Below are 14,626 nucleotides of genomic sequence, written 5' to 3'. Positions count from 1 at the left end.
GAGAGCAGCCATTGGACGCGCTCCCCGCCACTCAGGCCCATCTCCCATTCCTGCTGGCTAGAACGCGTGTCTGTCATTCTCCGGGCGTACGAGCCCGCCCACTCTCCTGACGCTCATTGGCCAACGCCTCGAGCCCCCGCCTCCAGGGTCGCGGATTTTCCCAAAGCCAAGGCCGGTGGGGAGAGCCGGGGCGCGCGCGCCGGGCCGAGGCTTGCTCCGGCCGTAGCCGAGTGGCCCCAGCGCGGCCGGGCAGTGCCCGTCCCCGGACGCCGCGGGAGGGTCGGGCGCCGGCTGCGCGCGTCCCGCCCGGAACCCGGGCTCGGGGCCCCGCTTTCTGGCCGGCGGAAGTGCTGCGCCGCCCGGGCTCGCGGAAGCCGTCCGGGAGTCTGGACCCCGCAGGAGCTGAGATGGCGCCGCCGGCGGGCGGGGCGGCGGCGCCCGCGGGCTCGGGCCCCGCGGCGGTGCTCGGGGCTGCGCACGCCGCGGTGCGGCCGCTGGGTGCCGGGCCCGCAGTGGAGGCGCAGCTTCGGAGGCTGCAGCTGAGCGCGGACCCGGAGCGGCCCGGGCGCTTCCGCCTGGAGCTGCTGGGGTCGGGAGCCGGGGTGAGTAGGGCGGGGCCGGAGCCGGGGCCAGCGGCGACCCGGCCTGTCACGCGTGCACCGGCGGGGCAGTTTTTGTGAGGACTTGGCAAGATGGTAGCGTGAAAGCTTAGGGAATCGGAGCCGGGCGCCGTGGCTCACGCCTGTCATCCCAGCTACTCAGGAGGCTGAGATCTGAGGGTCGCGGTTCACAGCCAGCCCGGGCAGGAAAGTCCGTGAGACTCTCACCTGCAATGAACCACCAGAAAACCGGAAGTGGAGCTTGGCTCAAGCGGTAGAGCGCTGGCCTTGAGCGAAACGTCTGAGACAGCCCCACCCCCAAAAAGCCATCTCACTGTTTACAGTGAAGAACACTGACCTTGGACTCCTGCGCTCTAGGTCGGCTTGGAGTGGCCCTTGGAGTCTGTCTCCTACACGGTCCGTGGCCCCAGCCAGCATGAACTGCAGCCTCCAGGAGCACCCGGACCCCTCAGCCTGCAGTTCCTCAGCCCTCAGGAAGCTCAGCGGTGGGCAGCCCTGGTGCAAGGTGCCACCGCGGAGGGACAGAATGGTAGTGCCCTGGAAGGAGGTCTCATCTGGAGTAACCGTGGCTGGAGACAGAGATGGGACAAGCTGGGCATCTGGGAAGGCTTCCAGGAGGGTGAAAGTGGACAGATTAGAGGTTGAGGAGCTAGCGCCTGGAATATCAGACAATGATGAAAAGGAAGAGCAAGCAGGCCCAGGGTGAGAAGATGAATGCGTTCAGAAGAGGGTGTTCAGGGCAGGCTCAGGTCTGCGCTACTTTAAGACAGGAATCTCTGCAGTCATAATGAGGTGGTGCAGGTATGACTAAAAGGATGCTTCCAGAGGTTCTCAGGAGAGTTTCAGGGCACCAAGGAAGAGGCTACTATCTACATGAGTCAGTGGTCATGATTGAGGAGGAGAGTACCAGGTAGTGCAGGGGTCCTACATAGGTCCCATTAGTGGGGGGCATGAGGTGCTAGGGACTCTGGAGAGATAAACCAGAAGTATAGAGAGGGCCTGGCATAAATAAAGACAGTGCTCCAGGAGGAGGGTAGGAAAGCTAGCCCCAGGAAGCTCAGTGTCGTAAAAGGAGGCTTATTTCAGTAATTTATCCACAAAACATTTGTACTTGGCCACTGCTCTGTACTGAGCACTTTAACATGGACAGAATCTCAAATTTCCATCCTCTTGGAGCTTATATTTCTATAAGTTTCAGTTAAATGGTGAAAATGAGATCTACGAATATTAGCAGGGGGGCTGGGAAGGTGGCTCAATGGTAGAGCATGTGCCTTGCATGCATGAGACCCTGGGTTCAATTTCTCAACACCACATAAGAAAAAAGAAAAAAGCCGGAAGTGGCGCTGTGGCTGAAGTGATAGAGTGCTAGCCTTGAGCTGAAGAGCTGAGGGACAGCGCCCAGGCCCAAGAATTCAGGCCCCACGACCGGACCCAAAAAAACAAAAAAACAGAAAGAATGTTAGCAGAGAGGAATGCTACTTAAAATAGTAGGGTGGCAAAGGAACACCTTGGGTAAGAAGCAAGCAGGTGCTTACTCCTATAATCCTAGCTACTCAGGTGGCCGAGAGCTGAGGATCGTAGTTCAAAGCCAGCCTGGACAGGAAAGTCTGTGAGAGTCTTATGTCCAACTGGACAAAACCACCAAAATGCTGGAAGCAAGCTGTGTTCAAGTGGCAGGCAGAGTGCTAGCCTGAATGAATTCAGCTAAGGGACAGTGTCCAGGCCCTGAGTTCAAACCCCAGAACCAGTGTACATACACAGCCCTGAGAGATCTGTGCAGCAATCTTTAGGGCACAGGTACAGCACCAGTGTTTAGAGGGTTCTACTTATAGTGGGGAGACTGTTGAGGGTGCTGCAGGAGCTGCGTCAGCACTGGTTGGAGACCCCTTGTTGCACTGCTGGGCTCGAGTGTGGGGTAGAGGAAGTGGTCCAGAGGTCCAGGACAGGCACTACAAATGTATTCTCTGCAGAAGGGGGACCAGGAGAACAGGGATCCTTCAGGACACCAAGGGAGAGGTCACCCACTGCAGACCTATTATTGGATCTGCTTTGTGGAGATGGGGCACAGGTAGGGCCAGGCACCAGAAAGGTTTAGGACGACTCCAGGTTCACTTTGCCAAAAATTGTAGCTTCTGCACCAAAGAAGTCAGGCAGGAGCTCTGAAGGCCAAGCTGGGAGGGGAAGCCTTCGCCTGGAAATACAGCCTGCAGACAAATGAGGAGTGAGGCCTGGGAGAGGTCTGGGTGGAGGCTGGCAGCCAACTCCACATCTTCCTTCTTAGGCAGTGGCAGTCCAGCCCTAGCCCTGGGTGCAGAGAAGTGCCCAACACCCACAGTGTCCCAACTCCTCAAGGTGGACCTTCCCCAGAGCTCTGGAGAATTGGCTGAAAAAGGTAGGGGAAGGCAGCTGGGGGGCGCGGGTTAGAGTGGCTGCTGTCTGGCTGTGACACTTCCCTCCCCTCCCCCTGTAGAAGAGCTGGCCAAGCGCTTGGCCCAAGCTGTTGCAGGTGGGGACCAGAAAGGGGCAGCCCAGGTGGCAGCGATCCTGGCCCAGCGTCAGGTGGCTCTCAGTATCCAGCTCCTGGAAACCTGCTTCCCACCCGGTCCCATCAGGTGAGGCCTGGCCCTCCTCACCCCACCCTCCGGCTGCCTGTGCAACCCTGACCTACACTCTCACCCAGGCTGCAAGTAACGGTTGAGGATGCCACATCTGCTGCGTCCTCTGCCTCTCCCGCCCACATTTCACTGGAGATCCACCCCCACTGCACCATCGCAGCTCTTCAGGAGCAGGTAAGCATGGACTTCAGAGCCCACATGGGGAGGAGGGAGTCCAGTGCCACTGTCTAGCCTGGTCCTTTGGCCGCAGGTGTTCTCGGAATTTGGTTTCCCACCAGCTGTGCAGCGCTGGATCATTGGGCAGTGTCTCTGTATGCCTGAGCGTAGCCTTGCTTCCTATGGGGTCCGGCAGGATGGAGACCCTGCCTATCTCTACTTGCTCTCAGTCCCCCGAGAAGCCCCAGGTCAGTTCTTGATAGGGAGCAGGAGGTGAGTGGGGTGCAACCTGAGACAGCCCTGAGCCGCCTCCTCTGCCATAGGAGGCGGTACTCAACACTCTCAGAAGATGGACGAAGAACCAAGATGCTTGTTTCCCCAGCCAGCAGGGCTGCCCTCTGCCCCCAAGCCAGTGAGTCCCAGCCTCCCCAGTCCCCTTCAGGTGGGTAGGGGACCAGAGCTGCGGGGGAGGGGAAGGCCTAGGCAGCTGTGGGAGCAGGGAAGCAACATCTCCCCTGTTCCTCTAGCCTGGCTGGCCATGTCCTTCTTGCACATTCATCAATGCCCCAAGCCGTCCTGGCTGTGAGATGTGCAGCACCCAGAAGCCGGGTGCTTAGGACGCCCTCCCTGCAGACCCCACCAATGAGCCACAGGTATGAGAGGCAGCATGGGTGGGGGAACAGGACAGACCAGCATGAATGACCTGTCTCCCTGACCCCCAGGTTATGAGAACAGAAACCTTTCAAAGGCCCAAGTCCCAGGACTACCTCCTGAAACTAAGGGATCTCTACCAACTGCTTGCTGAGGACAGAGCCACCAGGGACGGGGTGTAGGCTGTAACAGCCAGTCATTAAACACTTAAAAGCCAGCCTGGTGTCCCCTTCTCTGTGTCTCTATGCAGGGCCTCAGCTGCCAGGGCTTGGGAATGAGACAAGGTCTTCGTCAGCAGATGGATTCCCCCCCCCCACCGGCTTAGGTACTTACTAGAGTGGACTCAGGCAGGCACTGGTGGCTCACACCTGCAATCCCTACTCAGGAGGCTGAGGTCTGAGGATTGTGGTTCAAAGCCAGCCCAGGCAGGAAAATCCGAGACTTATCTCCAGTAAACTCTCCAGTAAACTTGAGCTATAACTCAAGTGGTAGAGCACTGGCCTTGAGCAAAAGCCTCAGGGACAGTAGGCAGGCCCTGAGTTCAAGCCCCAGGACCCCACCGAAGGAGGTCCACACAGCCTAGCTGTCAGCTCCAGTCAGTCACTGTCCTTGGCTTCTGCTGCCCTCCCCAGCCTGGTCACCAGCACTCTCATCAGGATGACATCAATAGTGGGAGTAGGTGCTTCCCTTCCCCTCACAGGGCCAAGGGAAGTTCAGAATTCGAGTTGTGAACCGGGGCTGGGAAGGTGGCTCAGCGGTGGAGCGCTTGCCTTGCATGCCTGAGGCCCTGGGTTCAATTCTCAGCACCACATAAGCAAAAAGAAAAAAGCCAGAAGTGGCACTGTGGCTCAAGTGGTAGAGCGCTAGCCTTGAGCTGAAGAGCTGAGGGACAGCGCCCAGGCCCAGAGGTCAGGCCCCACGACCGGACCCCCCCCACCCCAAAAGAGAGTTGTGAACCATGGGGCTGGGAAGGTGGCTCAGCGGTGGAGTGCTTGCCTTGTATACATGAGGCCCTGGGTTCAAATCCTCAGCAGCACATAAGCAGAAGCAGCCAGAAGTGGCGCTGTGGCTCAAGTGGTAGGGCACTAGCCTTGAGCTGAAGAGCTGAAGGACAGCGCCCAGGCCCAAGACTGGCAAAAAGATAAAGTCATGAGCCCGACACCAGACCACTGCTGCCGTGCCTCCACACCATCTTCTGCTGTCTTCTCAGGCACTGTGTCAAGCCTGGTCCCCGTATCTGCACCACTATGTGTCACTCCATACAGTAGGCCCCAACACCACATACACTCACGTGACCCTCCAGCTATCCGGTCAAAGCTGGGGAAATATACCAAGGTGTGTCTGTCTGACCCAGCCCCCTTTCCAGATACCACTCAGCTCTGCTAAGCCATCTGCAGTATTCCCCTTGCTGAGATACAGGCCTCAGTATGGAGGCAGATTGGTCCAATAATCTGACACTTTGTTTATCCAAGCAGTCCCTGGATCATGGACGACTGAGCCATGACCTTTATACCTCTGTGCCAGGTCACACCCACCCTGCTGAGCACTGCAGCCTAACAGCCAGGTTTGTTTCCTGTGTTTGTGTCAGTCCTGGGGCTTGAATTCAGGACCTGGGCACTGTACCTGAGCTGCTTTTGTTCAAGCCTAGGGCTCTACCACTGGAATTACAGCTCCATTTCCAGCTATTTTGGGTAGAGATAAGAGAGTTTCATGGACTTTCCTGCCTGGGCTGGCTTGGAACCACAATCCTGAGATCTCAGCTTCTTGGGTAGCTAGGATTACAGAAGTGAGCCGCCAGCGCCTGGCTCAGTTTTCTGGTTTTCATCTCATACTCACCACTGTTTGGACTCAGATATTGGACAGGGCACAGTTAGACACACGGGGTACAGGTCTTAGTCCCAGAGTCCCCTGAAAGCATGCAGTCCTACCACAGAACAGTGCAAAGGTGAATGTTGAGAAACTTAATTTATTTCCATGATGAGGGCTGAAGGAAGATCTGGAGTGAGAGCCTGGTCTCCTTCCCCCTCCTGTCCCAAATAAAGATGGGCTGGGCCACATGGTGCCGCTGAGGCCTGAACATGCCTTAGGATGGCTCCTGGGCTCGAGGGTCTGCTCAGGCAAGACGGAAGCCAGCCTTGGAGAGGCTCACTTGGGTGGCCGGTATGCCAACTTCCGACTCTTCAGGACTGACCACTTATGCCGCTTCATGGCATATGTCAAGGGCAGCAGCAAGCCCACCATCATCAACATCTAAGGACAAAGCAGGATCAGAAGAGGGAGGCAGGAAGGACCCACCCAGCCCCTCAGGTGCCAACTGTGACCCTTCCACAACCCTTCACCTTGAGGCCCATGCGTTTTCTATGGTCGTGCTCTGGCTCAGATGCCCAGCGCAGGAAGGTAGCCACATCCTTGGCAACCTGGGACATGGTAGCGGGGGTGCCTGGGACAAGGACAGCGGTGAGAGCTACCTGTCCCACGGAGGCAGACCGGCCCTACCCAAGGCTTCAGAGTGCCAGGACTCCAGAGCTTGCTCAGCTAGGCCTAAACGAGAAGTGGGCAGCACAGGCAGGACCAGGAACACAGGGAGATAGCATCCTTGGGGATGGGAAAGGGCTTCCTGAAAAACTCACCATCATCAAACTCCAAGACTTCGTTATAGATGGGAGGGGCCATGGCAATGGCCTGGCCGGGGAAGTAGGGGTTGAAGTAGAGACCTTCTCGTAGTGACACCCCAGCGGGTGGCTCACAGTAGCCGGTGAGCAAGGAGAACACGTAGTCCTCACCACCGTGCCTGGAACCAGATCCATGACTCCTCAGCCTCTGGCACAGGCAGCCCTACCTCTCCCCTCCTTCTCTCCAGCCCCACCCTGTGGACAGGCCGTGTACCTAGCTCTCACGATGTAGCTGAGGTCAGGGGGCAAGGCTCCATTGTTGGCGGCTCGGGCAGCCTCCGGGTTGGGATACGGTTTTGGCAAGTAGTCAGACAGTTTTCCTGGCCTCATGAACATCTCCCCATTTTCATTGGGGCCATCTTGGACCTCCACCTACCACGGAGAGCAGGGTCAGGATCCTGCAGTCCCATTGTAGCAGACGCCCCAAGCCCTGCCGGCCTTATCTCCTGACCCCCACACCTCCTCAGCCAGGGCCTTCGCTTCATCCTCCGTGTAGCACACGCCCACCAGGTGGCGGTAAGCCACATAATCCATGCTGTGGCAGGAAGAGCACACTTGCTTATATACCTGGAAACCCCTACGGATGCTGGAGAGAGAGAGAAAGGATTAGGGGCGTCGAAGATGCCACCCCACCCGATCCACCCCGAACTCCCCCGAGCCAGCGAGCTGCACACCTGGTGTGGTCCAGGGAGGAGAGGAGGCCACGGTGCGACCACGGATAGCTGGGGGGGTGCAGCTCCAGGTCACTAGCGCTGACAGCAGAATGCAGGGCCACAGCCAGGCCCGCACCGCCGGCCGCCAGCACGCCCAGCGCCGACAGCGTCACCTTCCGGCCCCGGGAAGGGCCGGACTTCGAGCACAAGGACACTGCCTGCAAGAGCTCCGCTCAGCGCCGGCCAGAGCGCCACTCACCCGGCACGGGCCACGGCCCACCGCCCGCGGGGCGCCAGGGGCGCCCGCCCGCCCGCCCGCCCGGCCGCGGCGGGTCCCCGAATCCGGCCCCGGGGAGCGGGCACGAGGCGCTCTCGGCTCCGAAGCCCGCGATCGGCCGAGGTAACCAAGGTCACCGGCGGCTGGCCGAGGTCGGGCCGGGGTCACCCCGGGACGCGGGCCCGGCTGGGCGGCGGCGGCGGGCGGCGCGCCCTCCGAGGGACCCGCCGGCCCCGCGCCCGGCCGCAACGCACTCCGGGCCGCGGGCGCCCGGCCGGCCTCGGGGCCGCGCCGGGACCCGGGTTCCGCGCGGCGGCCGCCGCCCCCCGCCGTCGGCGCGCGCCCCGGGCCTCCCCGCCGTGACCTTCACGGGCGGAGGGGCGCGCGGCGGCCGGCCCGCGCCCGCGCTCACCTGAGACGTCCTCAGCGGAAGCTGCCCGGGCCGCCCGCCGCCCAGCAGCCCCCGGGCACACGCGCCCGGGAGCCCCGCGCCCCGCGGCCCCAGCACCGCCCCGCGAAGCGAAGAAGCAGCCGCCGCCGCCGCCATGTCGGCCCTCCTCAGCGCGGCCGCCGCTCCCGTCGGCCCCTGCGGCGCCACGCGAGCTCAAACCGCGCGAGAGCCGGGCGGGGGCGGGGCCTCGCGCCAGGCTCCGCCCCGCGCTTCCCCGTTGCCTTGGAGACGGGCGCTCGGGCGGGGCTGCTCACCGCGCCTCCCGCACCCCGCCGCCGCCGCTCCTCGCGTCGCCCGTTCCGGGCGTGTTCCGAGATGTGCGTTCGGAAGAGCTGAATGCGGTCGGCGCAGACTGCCGCCGGAAACGTGACCCGGGGCTGGGGCGGGCGCGAGCGCGACGCGGGGTGGGCGCGCGGGTGCCGCGGCGAGGGTGAGCCGCGGCCGCCGCCTTCCCAGGGGCAGGAGGAGAAGAGGCCGGCAGGGCGGCGCGCGCCGCAGGCCGGCTCCCAAGGCTGAGGCCCAGGACGGCTGTCCACGCCAGCCTGGGCGGGAAAGGCCGACCTGAGCCTTACTTCCACGGGGCAACCGAACAGCTGGAAGTGGAGCTGGGGCTCGAGTGTAGAGTGCCAGCCTTGAGCAGCACCCACGCACGCACACGCACGCACAGGCGCGCGCACACGCACACGCACACACATGCACAACACACACATACACTCTAAAAAAGAAAAAAAAGGAAAAATCAGTTCGCTTACAAATGGTTCAAGTTAGTATCACTAAGATGCTACAGTACTCTCCAGTATGATCTCCAGGTTCCGAAAAGGCACAAGATATGCACAAAGTAACAAAAGCACAGGAGGGGATGTTTGCCGTCAGACAGCAGGGAGATGTAAATCACAGCCACCATGGGCTATCACTTGACGCCCTCTGTGCTGTCTGTAATAAATAAGATGCACAGTATCAAGTTTTGAGGAGGATGTGGAGAAAGTAGAACCCTTGGACATTGCTAGTGGGTATGTAAAATGATGTAACTGCTTTGGAAAATGGTTCGGCCCTTCTTCCCTAGGTTAAACACGATTTACTATTCGGTCAAGTAATTCATATGTAGGTATATACCCAAGAGAAATAAAGATGTGGATCCAGGGCTGGAAGTGTGGCTCAGTGAAAAAGTGCGTGCCTAATAAGTTCAAATCCAGTACTCCAAACTACTTAAAGTAAAAAAAGAAGAGCTGGGAATGTGGCTTAGTGGTAGAGTGCTTGACTAGCATGCATGAGGCCCTCAGCACCACATAAACAGAAAAAGCCCGAAGTGGTGCTGTGGCTCAAGTGGTAGAGTGCTACCCTTGAGCAAAAAGATGCTCACAGACAGTGCCCAGGCCCTGAGTTCAAGCCCCAGGACTCGGAGAGGAGTCCCAAGTATGGAACCCCAGTGCTGGAGCTGGGAGGAGAGAAGAGCAGAGAATGGAGAATGCTGATTGGGCACAATGGCTTTACCCCTGGGATGAGAAAAACGTTAAGAGACAGGAGTTGGCAACACAAGCCTTGGAGTCACACATTTACTGGGGCTCAATGGGCAACTCCTAAAGCGTCTGTGACTGGGCAACCAGCACAGTCAGCCCACTGCAGTGTCACTGAGGACTGCTGCAGCTGCTGAACAGACACTAGAGAGGCAGCGATGCCTGACAGCAGCAGGGCAGGAACTGGTCACTGCTACAGGCGAAGGAGGAAGAGCAGCAGGTGGTGCATATGGAGATGGAGAGAGAACAGAGGAGCTCCTGTGATGACTGGGCAGATGAGGGAGGGAAGCAGGCACTGGGGAGGTCCCGGCGGGTGTACGGCACACATGTCACACAGGGAAGCCTCAGAAGTGGAGTCTGGCCTGGACCCTGGGGAAAGCAGGCTCAACTTATGAAAGAGTGGAGAACACCAAGTCCAGAGGACTCACCAGTGCCACCCAGAAGCCCCACGTGTACAGGGTGATTTGGAAAGGGCCCGAGTTGGGTGCAGGGATGCATGCTGTCCCAGGAGGGTGTTTGCACAAGGCCTGGCAGTGGGAAGACTGGTGGGGGGATTGGGGGGCTCCAGGCCTTCCCAGACCTCATCCTGAGATCCCAGTGCCCTTCCCCCCAGGGCAAGCCACCTCAGCAGGCTCTTTTCTCCCCTATGGCAATAACCTGGTCTCTGGACCTGTAATCTTCCCAGCCAGGTGTGGCTACCTATGTATGTCCCACCTCAGGCTGTAATCATGTCCCTCAGACTTTCTGGGGGTTAGAGAAGGAAGTGCCACTTAACCCTGCACCTACTCAGAGCACCCGGCCTCTGAGTTCCAGCCCCAGAACTCTGCCCAGCAGCCACAGGGAGCCACAGTTCCCAGCACCACACTGACCATGACCCCTTCCCTCCAAGCACAGCCAGTTCCTCCCAGAGAGGCTACCCTGGCACTGTTGTGACAGGCTCTGTGGCCCTCCTGCCTAGGAAGAGAAACCCTGCTGTCTGGCTGGGAAGGCTTCATCCTACTTACTCAACTGCTGAGCAAAGGTGCTCAGGAAGCATGTGTGGGAAGAAATGAACTCAAGGCCCGTGGACCCCACAACCACGATGCCTTGCTGTCCTTCAGGGCCCCTCAGGGACACAGCTGACAATAATGCTGTGAATTGCCCCAGGGCTCCCTTCTAGACTGTCCTCCCCAGGCTCTACCAGGCTCATGCCTACAACTCCTCCTGCCTCTCTCCTGTCACTTAGCAAGCAACCAGGAATGGCTGAGCCTCTGTAATCACACCTGCAATCTTAACTACTTAGGCTGAAATCTGGAGGATCTCCATTCAAGTCCAGGTTGGGGAGAAGTTTGCTAAGTATTGAGCAAAAAGCAGGGCTGGAAGCATGGTGACAGCCTAATATGCACAAAGCCCTGAGTTCAAATGCCCGTGCTGCGACAAAACAAAAAACTCACAGGAATGTTTAACCACACATCAGCAGCCAATCTAACTCTTTATTGTTCTTCTAACTTGGCCTGGGTTGTTGAGTGCCAAACAATAACAGTTAGTATTTATGTTCAGTAATGATTTGTGCATTTGCTTTCCCCCCAACTAACTCAGTAACTAATCTAACCAGATGTTTTGTGAAGGGCAGTTATCATTCCACATCTCCCATTTCCACTTTCCCTGGACCATTCAGATGCAGAGAAGTGCACTTCTAGGAGCTCGGAACAGCTTCGATCCATGCTTCCCTTTCATGAATTCCAAGAGGGTCGGAAAACACCAAATCCATTTTGAGGTAAAAATTTATTAACCCTTCTAGCCACTGATGGCTCACGCTTGTAATCCTAGCTAGTGAGGCTAAGATCTGAAGATCATGATTCAAAGCAAGCCCAAGAAGGAAAGTCTGTGACTCTTATCTCTAACCAGTAAAAAGCAGTGGTTTAAGTGGTAGAGTGCCAGCCTTGAGTGAAAAAGCTAAGGGATAACACCAGGCTCTGAGTTCCTGGGCCAGTTCCAGCACAATTTCTCTTTTTCCTTCTGCTAGTGAAGCTGTTTTGTGGCCAGGAGGTGTGAGGCTCAGGCCAGCCTGGGTGCCCTAGGGTATGGCCCACACCTCTCATGCTCCATCTGAGGCCTCCGGAGGTAAATGTGGCTAGAGGGCAGTCTTTCTGTGGAAGGTCTGTTCCTACAGTTTGCCCTTGCTTATACCCTGCCAATCACAGTATGGACCACTCACGACTGGCCAGTTGTGGGAGAGTTCTCATTCAGGATGGCCTGTACTCATGTTCAAGTTGGGTTTAGGGCATTATAATCTATCTATCTATCTATCTATCTATCTATCTATCTATCTATCTATCTATCTATCTATCTATCTTTTTTTTTTTTTTTGGCGGTTGTGGGGTCTGAACTCTAGGCCTGGGCGCTGTCCCTCAGCTCTTCAGCTCAAGGCTAGTGCTCTACCACTTGAGCCACAGCGCAACTTCTGGCTTTTTCTGCTTATGTGGTGTCGAAGAATCCAACTCAGGGCCTCATACATGCAAGACAAGCACTCTACCACTGAGCCACCTTCCCAGCCCCGGGCATTATAATATTTTATGTTTGTATTAAACTTTTTAGTATTTGTTTGAGATGTGGTCTCACAATATTAACTGATTTGTCTTAAACCCTAGTCTCAAGTGAGCCTCCTGCCTAGCCTCGCTAAGTACCTGGGATCACAGATGTGTGCCACTCTGCGAGCCCCATCCTTTTTATTTTTTTTTTCCTGTCTATCGTAGGGCCTGAACTCTGGGCCTGGGCGCTGTCCCTCAGCTCTTCAGCTCAAGGCAAGCACTCTACCACTTGAGTCACAGCACTATTTCCGGCTTTTTCTGCTTATGTGGTGCTGAAGAATTGAACCCAGGGCCTCGTGAATGCAAGGCAAGCGCTCTGCCGCTGAGCCACCTTCCCAGCCCCCACCCTTTTTATTCTGAGGCATGGTCTGGGGCAGTCTATGCTTGAGCTTGTGATCCTCTTGCCTCTCAAGAGCGAGGATTGCATGTGTGTACCATCATGCCCACACCCCCTTTCAAAAGATGTACAAGTAAGCCAGGAGCCGTTGGCTCACGCCTGTCATCCTAGCTACTCAGGAGGCTGAGATCTGAGGATCACGGTTCAAAGTTAGCCTGGGCAGAAAAGTCTGTGAGACTCTTATATCCAGTAAACCACTCGAAAACCAGAAGTGGCGCTGTGGCTCAAGTGGTAGAGCACTTGCCTTGAGCTGAAGAGCTGAAGAGCACCCAGGCCCAGAGTTCAAGTCCCATGACCGACCAAAAAAAAAAAAAAGATGTACAAGTAATATTCCTGATAAATCAGGGCAGAAATCCACTTCTCCAACTAAGTCATTCATTCCATAGAACTATTTTTTTTGTTTTTGTTTTTGTCAGTTGTGGGGCCTGAACTCTGGGCCTGGGCACTGTCCCTCAGCTCTTCAGCTCAAGGCGAGTGCTTTACCTCTTCTTCAGCTCAAGGCAAGCGCTCTACCTCTAGAGCTATAGAGCCACTTCCGGTTTTCAAGTGGTTTATGGGAGATAAGAGTCTCACAGACTTTCCTACCTGGGCTGGCTTTGAACCGAGATCCTCAGATCTCAGTCTCCTGAGTAGCTAGGATGACAGGTGTGACCAACCGGTGTCTAGCCCTGAGCTCTTTTTTTTTTTTTTTTTTGGGCCGGTCGTGGGGCTTGAACTCTGGGCCTGGGCGCTGTCCCTCAGCTCTTCAGCTCAAGGTGAACGCTCTACCACTTGAGCCACAGCACCACTTCCGGTTTTCTGGTGGTGTATTGGAGATAGGAGTCTCACGGTCTCTCCTGCCCGGGCTGGCTTTGAACCGTGATCCTCAGATCTCAGCCTCCTGAGTAGCTAGGATTACAGGTGTGAGCCACCAGCGCCCAGCTTTAGCCCTGAGCTCTTTTATGCTCAAGGCTAGCACTTTACCACTGAGCCATAGCTCTACTTTAGGCTTTGTTAAGATAACTGGAGATGAGAGCCTTATAGACTTTCTTGCATGGCTGGCTTTGATTTTTTTTTTTCCACTTCTAATTTGACTGTCAAAAATCTGGTTAAAATGTTAAGGTCAAATCCAGCAATAATGCCAGGAGGGAGATTTTGCATCAGATGCCAGCTCACAAAGACTTTAAAGTTCTGGACCGGCATCCCTGGTTCACTTAGCATGGCAGAGCCCTGAAACGTGTTTGGACAGCACGGAGAGGTTGGCAGCCAGCAGAGATGGGGTGTTTACTGGGCCTTAAGAAGGACAAGGGCAGAAGACAGCCAAGTCAATGGCAAGACTGCTCATCAGATTGGGTTCCCTTTTGCGCTCTCTCTTCTGGACCTAGGGCACAGGCTCCACTAATGGGAACCAGTGGTTTCCTCTAAAGACACCAGAGATAAACTTGATAGACTCCCCAGGGCTGCTCACCCTGTGACCCCCTGGCCCTCAGGGTTGAGAGGCTTCCTAGGGGAAGACAGTCCTGCTGGAGAAAGTGAAGCCTGGGGTGAGTGCCCCTCCCCCAAGACCCCGAGACCACAGACCCCTCAGGGAAAGCATACTGGGGTGGGGGTGGGGGGGCAATTACACCTGAGGTATTATTTTTTTGTGCTGGTCTTGTGGCTCAAACTCAGGGCTCAGGAACTTTTTGCCTTTTTGCTCAAGGCTAGTGCTCTACCACTTGAGCCATAGCTCCATTTCTGGCTTTTTGCTGGTTAATTATATGAGTCTTATGTGCCACGCCGACCCCAGTAGAGTCTGCTTAGCATGGGAAACCATCTATCAGACCATGATAGGGGCTTCAGAGACCTATCTCTGAGTTTTGGGACTTCACCAAAGTCTACCTCAGAGAATGGGGCTTTACAGAAACCTATCTCCAAGTTTTGGGACTTCACCGAAGTCTACCTCGGAGAATAGGGCTTCTAAGAGGCCTACTCCTGGAAAAAGGCTGGCAAACCCCTGGGAAAAGATGTGTTTCTGTCTTTCTTCCCTCATAAGAGTGCCTGTTAATCTTTTACTGCTTCTACTGCTTTT

At 56.6% G+C, this 14,626-nt stretch overlaps 2 protein-coding genes across 3 annotated transcripts; one reads left to right on the top strand and one right to left on the bottom strand.

The window, feature by feature from the left end:
* The first annotated feature begins 55 nt into the window (after positions 1-55).
* Positions 56-4,259, top strand: LOC138829609 (sharpin-like). 2 transcript variants are annotated; one of them, XM_070026027.1, is made up of 9 exons: positions 56-602; positions 978-1,167; positions 2,902-3,012; positions 3,091-3,232; positions 3,301-3,409; positions 3,486-3,639; positions 3,715-3,803; positions 3,919-4,044; positions 4,114-4,259. In XM_070026027.1, exons 1-8 carry the CDS (start codon positions 408-410, stop codon positions 4,006-4,008), a joined length of 1,080 nt encoding a protein of 359 aa, XP_069882128.1. In that variant the 5' UTR covers positions 56-407; the 3' UTR covers positions 4,009-4,044; positions 4,114-4,259. The 2 variants fall into 2 exon arrangements, with proteins under 2 accessions (XP_069882128.1, XP_069882127.1); XM_070026026.1 differs by having other exon boundaries at positions 3,715-3,833.
* A 1,733-nt stretch (positions 4,260-5,992) lies between these two features.
* On the bottom strand, positions 5,993-8,218 carry LOC138829608 (cytochrome c1, heme protein, mitochondrial). The gene is made up of 7 exons (XM_070026025.1): positions 8,057-8,218; positions 7,389-7,585; positions 7,174-7,300; positions 6,929-7,086; positions 6,673-6,833; positions 6,382-6,482; positions 5,993-6,292 (listed from the first exon to the last, which is right to left on the bottom strand). Exons 1-7 carry the CDS (start codon positions 8,189-8,191, stop codon positions 6,188-6,190), a joined length of 984 nt encoding a protein of 327 aa, XP_069882126.1. The 5' UTR covers positions 8,192-8,218; the 3' UTR covers positions 5,993-6,187.
* Between the last annotated feature and the right edge of the window lie 6,408 nt (positions 8,219-14,626).

This window comes from Dipodomys merriami, unplaced genomic scaffold, assembly GCF_024711535.1.
Source record: "Dipodomys merriami isolate MVZ:Mamm:240054 unplaced genomic scaffold, mDipMer1.0.p SCAF_174, whole genome shotgun sequence".
Classification (NCBI taxonomy): Eukaryota; Metazoa; Chordata; class Mammalia; order Rodentia; family Heteromyidae; genus Dipodomys; species Dipodomys merriami.
Note: the sequence above shows the minus strand (reverse complement) of the source record. Positions and strands in the feature narration are given on the sequence as shown.

Excerpts from the sequence above, each read along its gene's own strand:
- LOC138829609 (XM_070026026.1), top strand. The coding sequence starts at position 408 with ATGGCGCCGCCGGCGGGCGGGGCGGCGGCGCCCGCGGGCTCGGGCCCC. Across the intron at positions 3,410-3,485 it reads TCGCAGCTCTTCAGGAGCAG|GTGTTCTCGGAATTTGGTTT; the intron begins GTAAGCATGGAC and ends CTTTGGCCGCAG. Across the intron at positions 3,640-3,714 it reads AGTCCCCCGAGAAGCCCCAG|GAGGCGGTACTCAACACTCT; the intron begins GTCAGTTCTTGA and ends CCTCTGCCATAG.
- LOC138829608 (XM_070026025.1), bottom strand. The coding sequence starts at position 8,191 with ATGGCGGCGGCGGCGGCTGCTTCTTCGCTTCGCGGGGCGGTGCTGGGG. Across the intron at positions 7,586-8,056 it reads TTCCGCTGAGGACGTCTCAG|GCAGTGTCCTTGTGCTCGAA; the intron begins GTGAGCGCGGGC and ends GAGCTCTTGCAG. Across the intron at positions 6,293-6,381 it reads GAAAACGCATGGGCCTCAAG|ATGTTGATGATGGTGGGCTT; the intron begins GTGAAGGGTTGT and ends CTTTGTCCTTAG.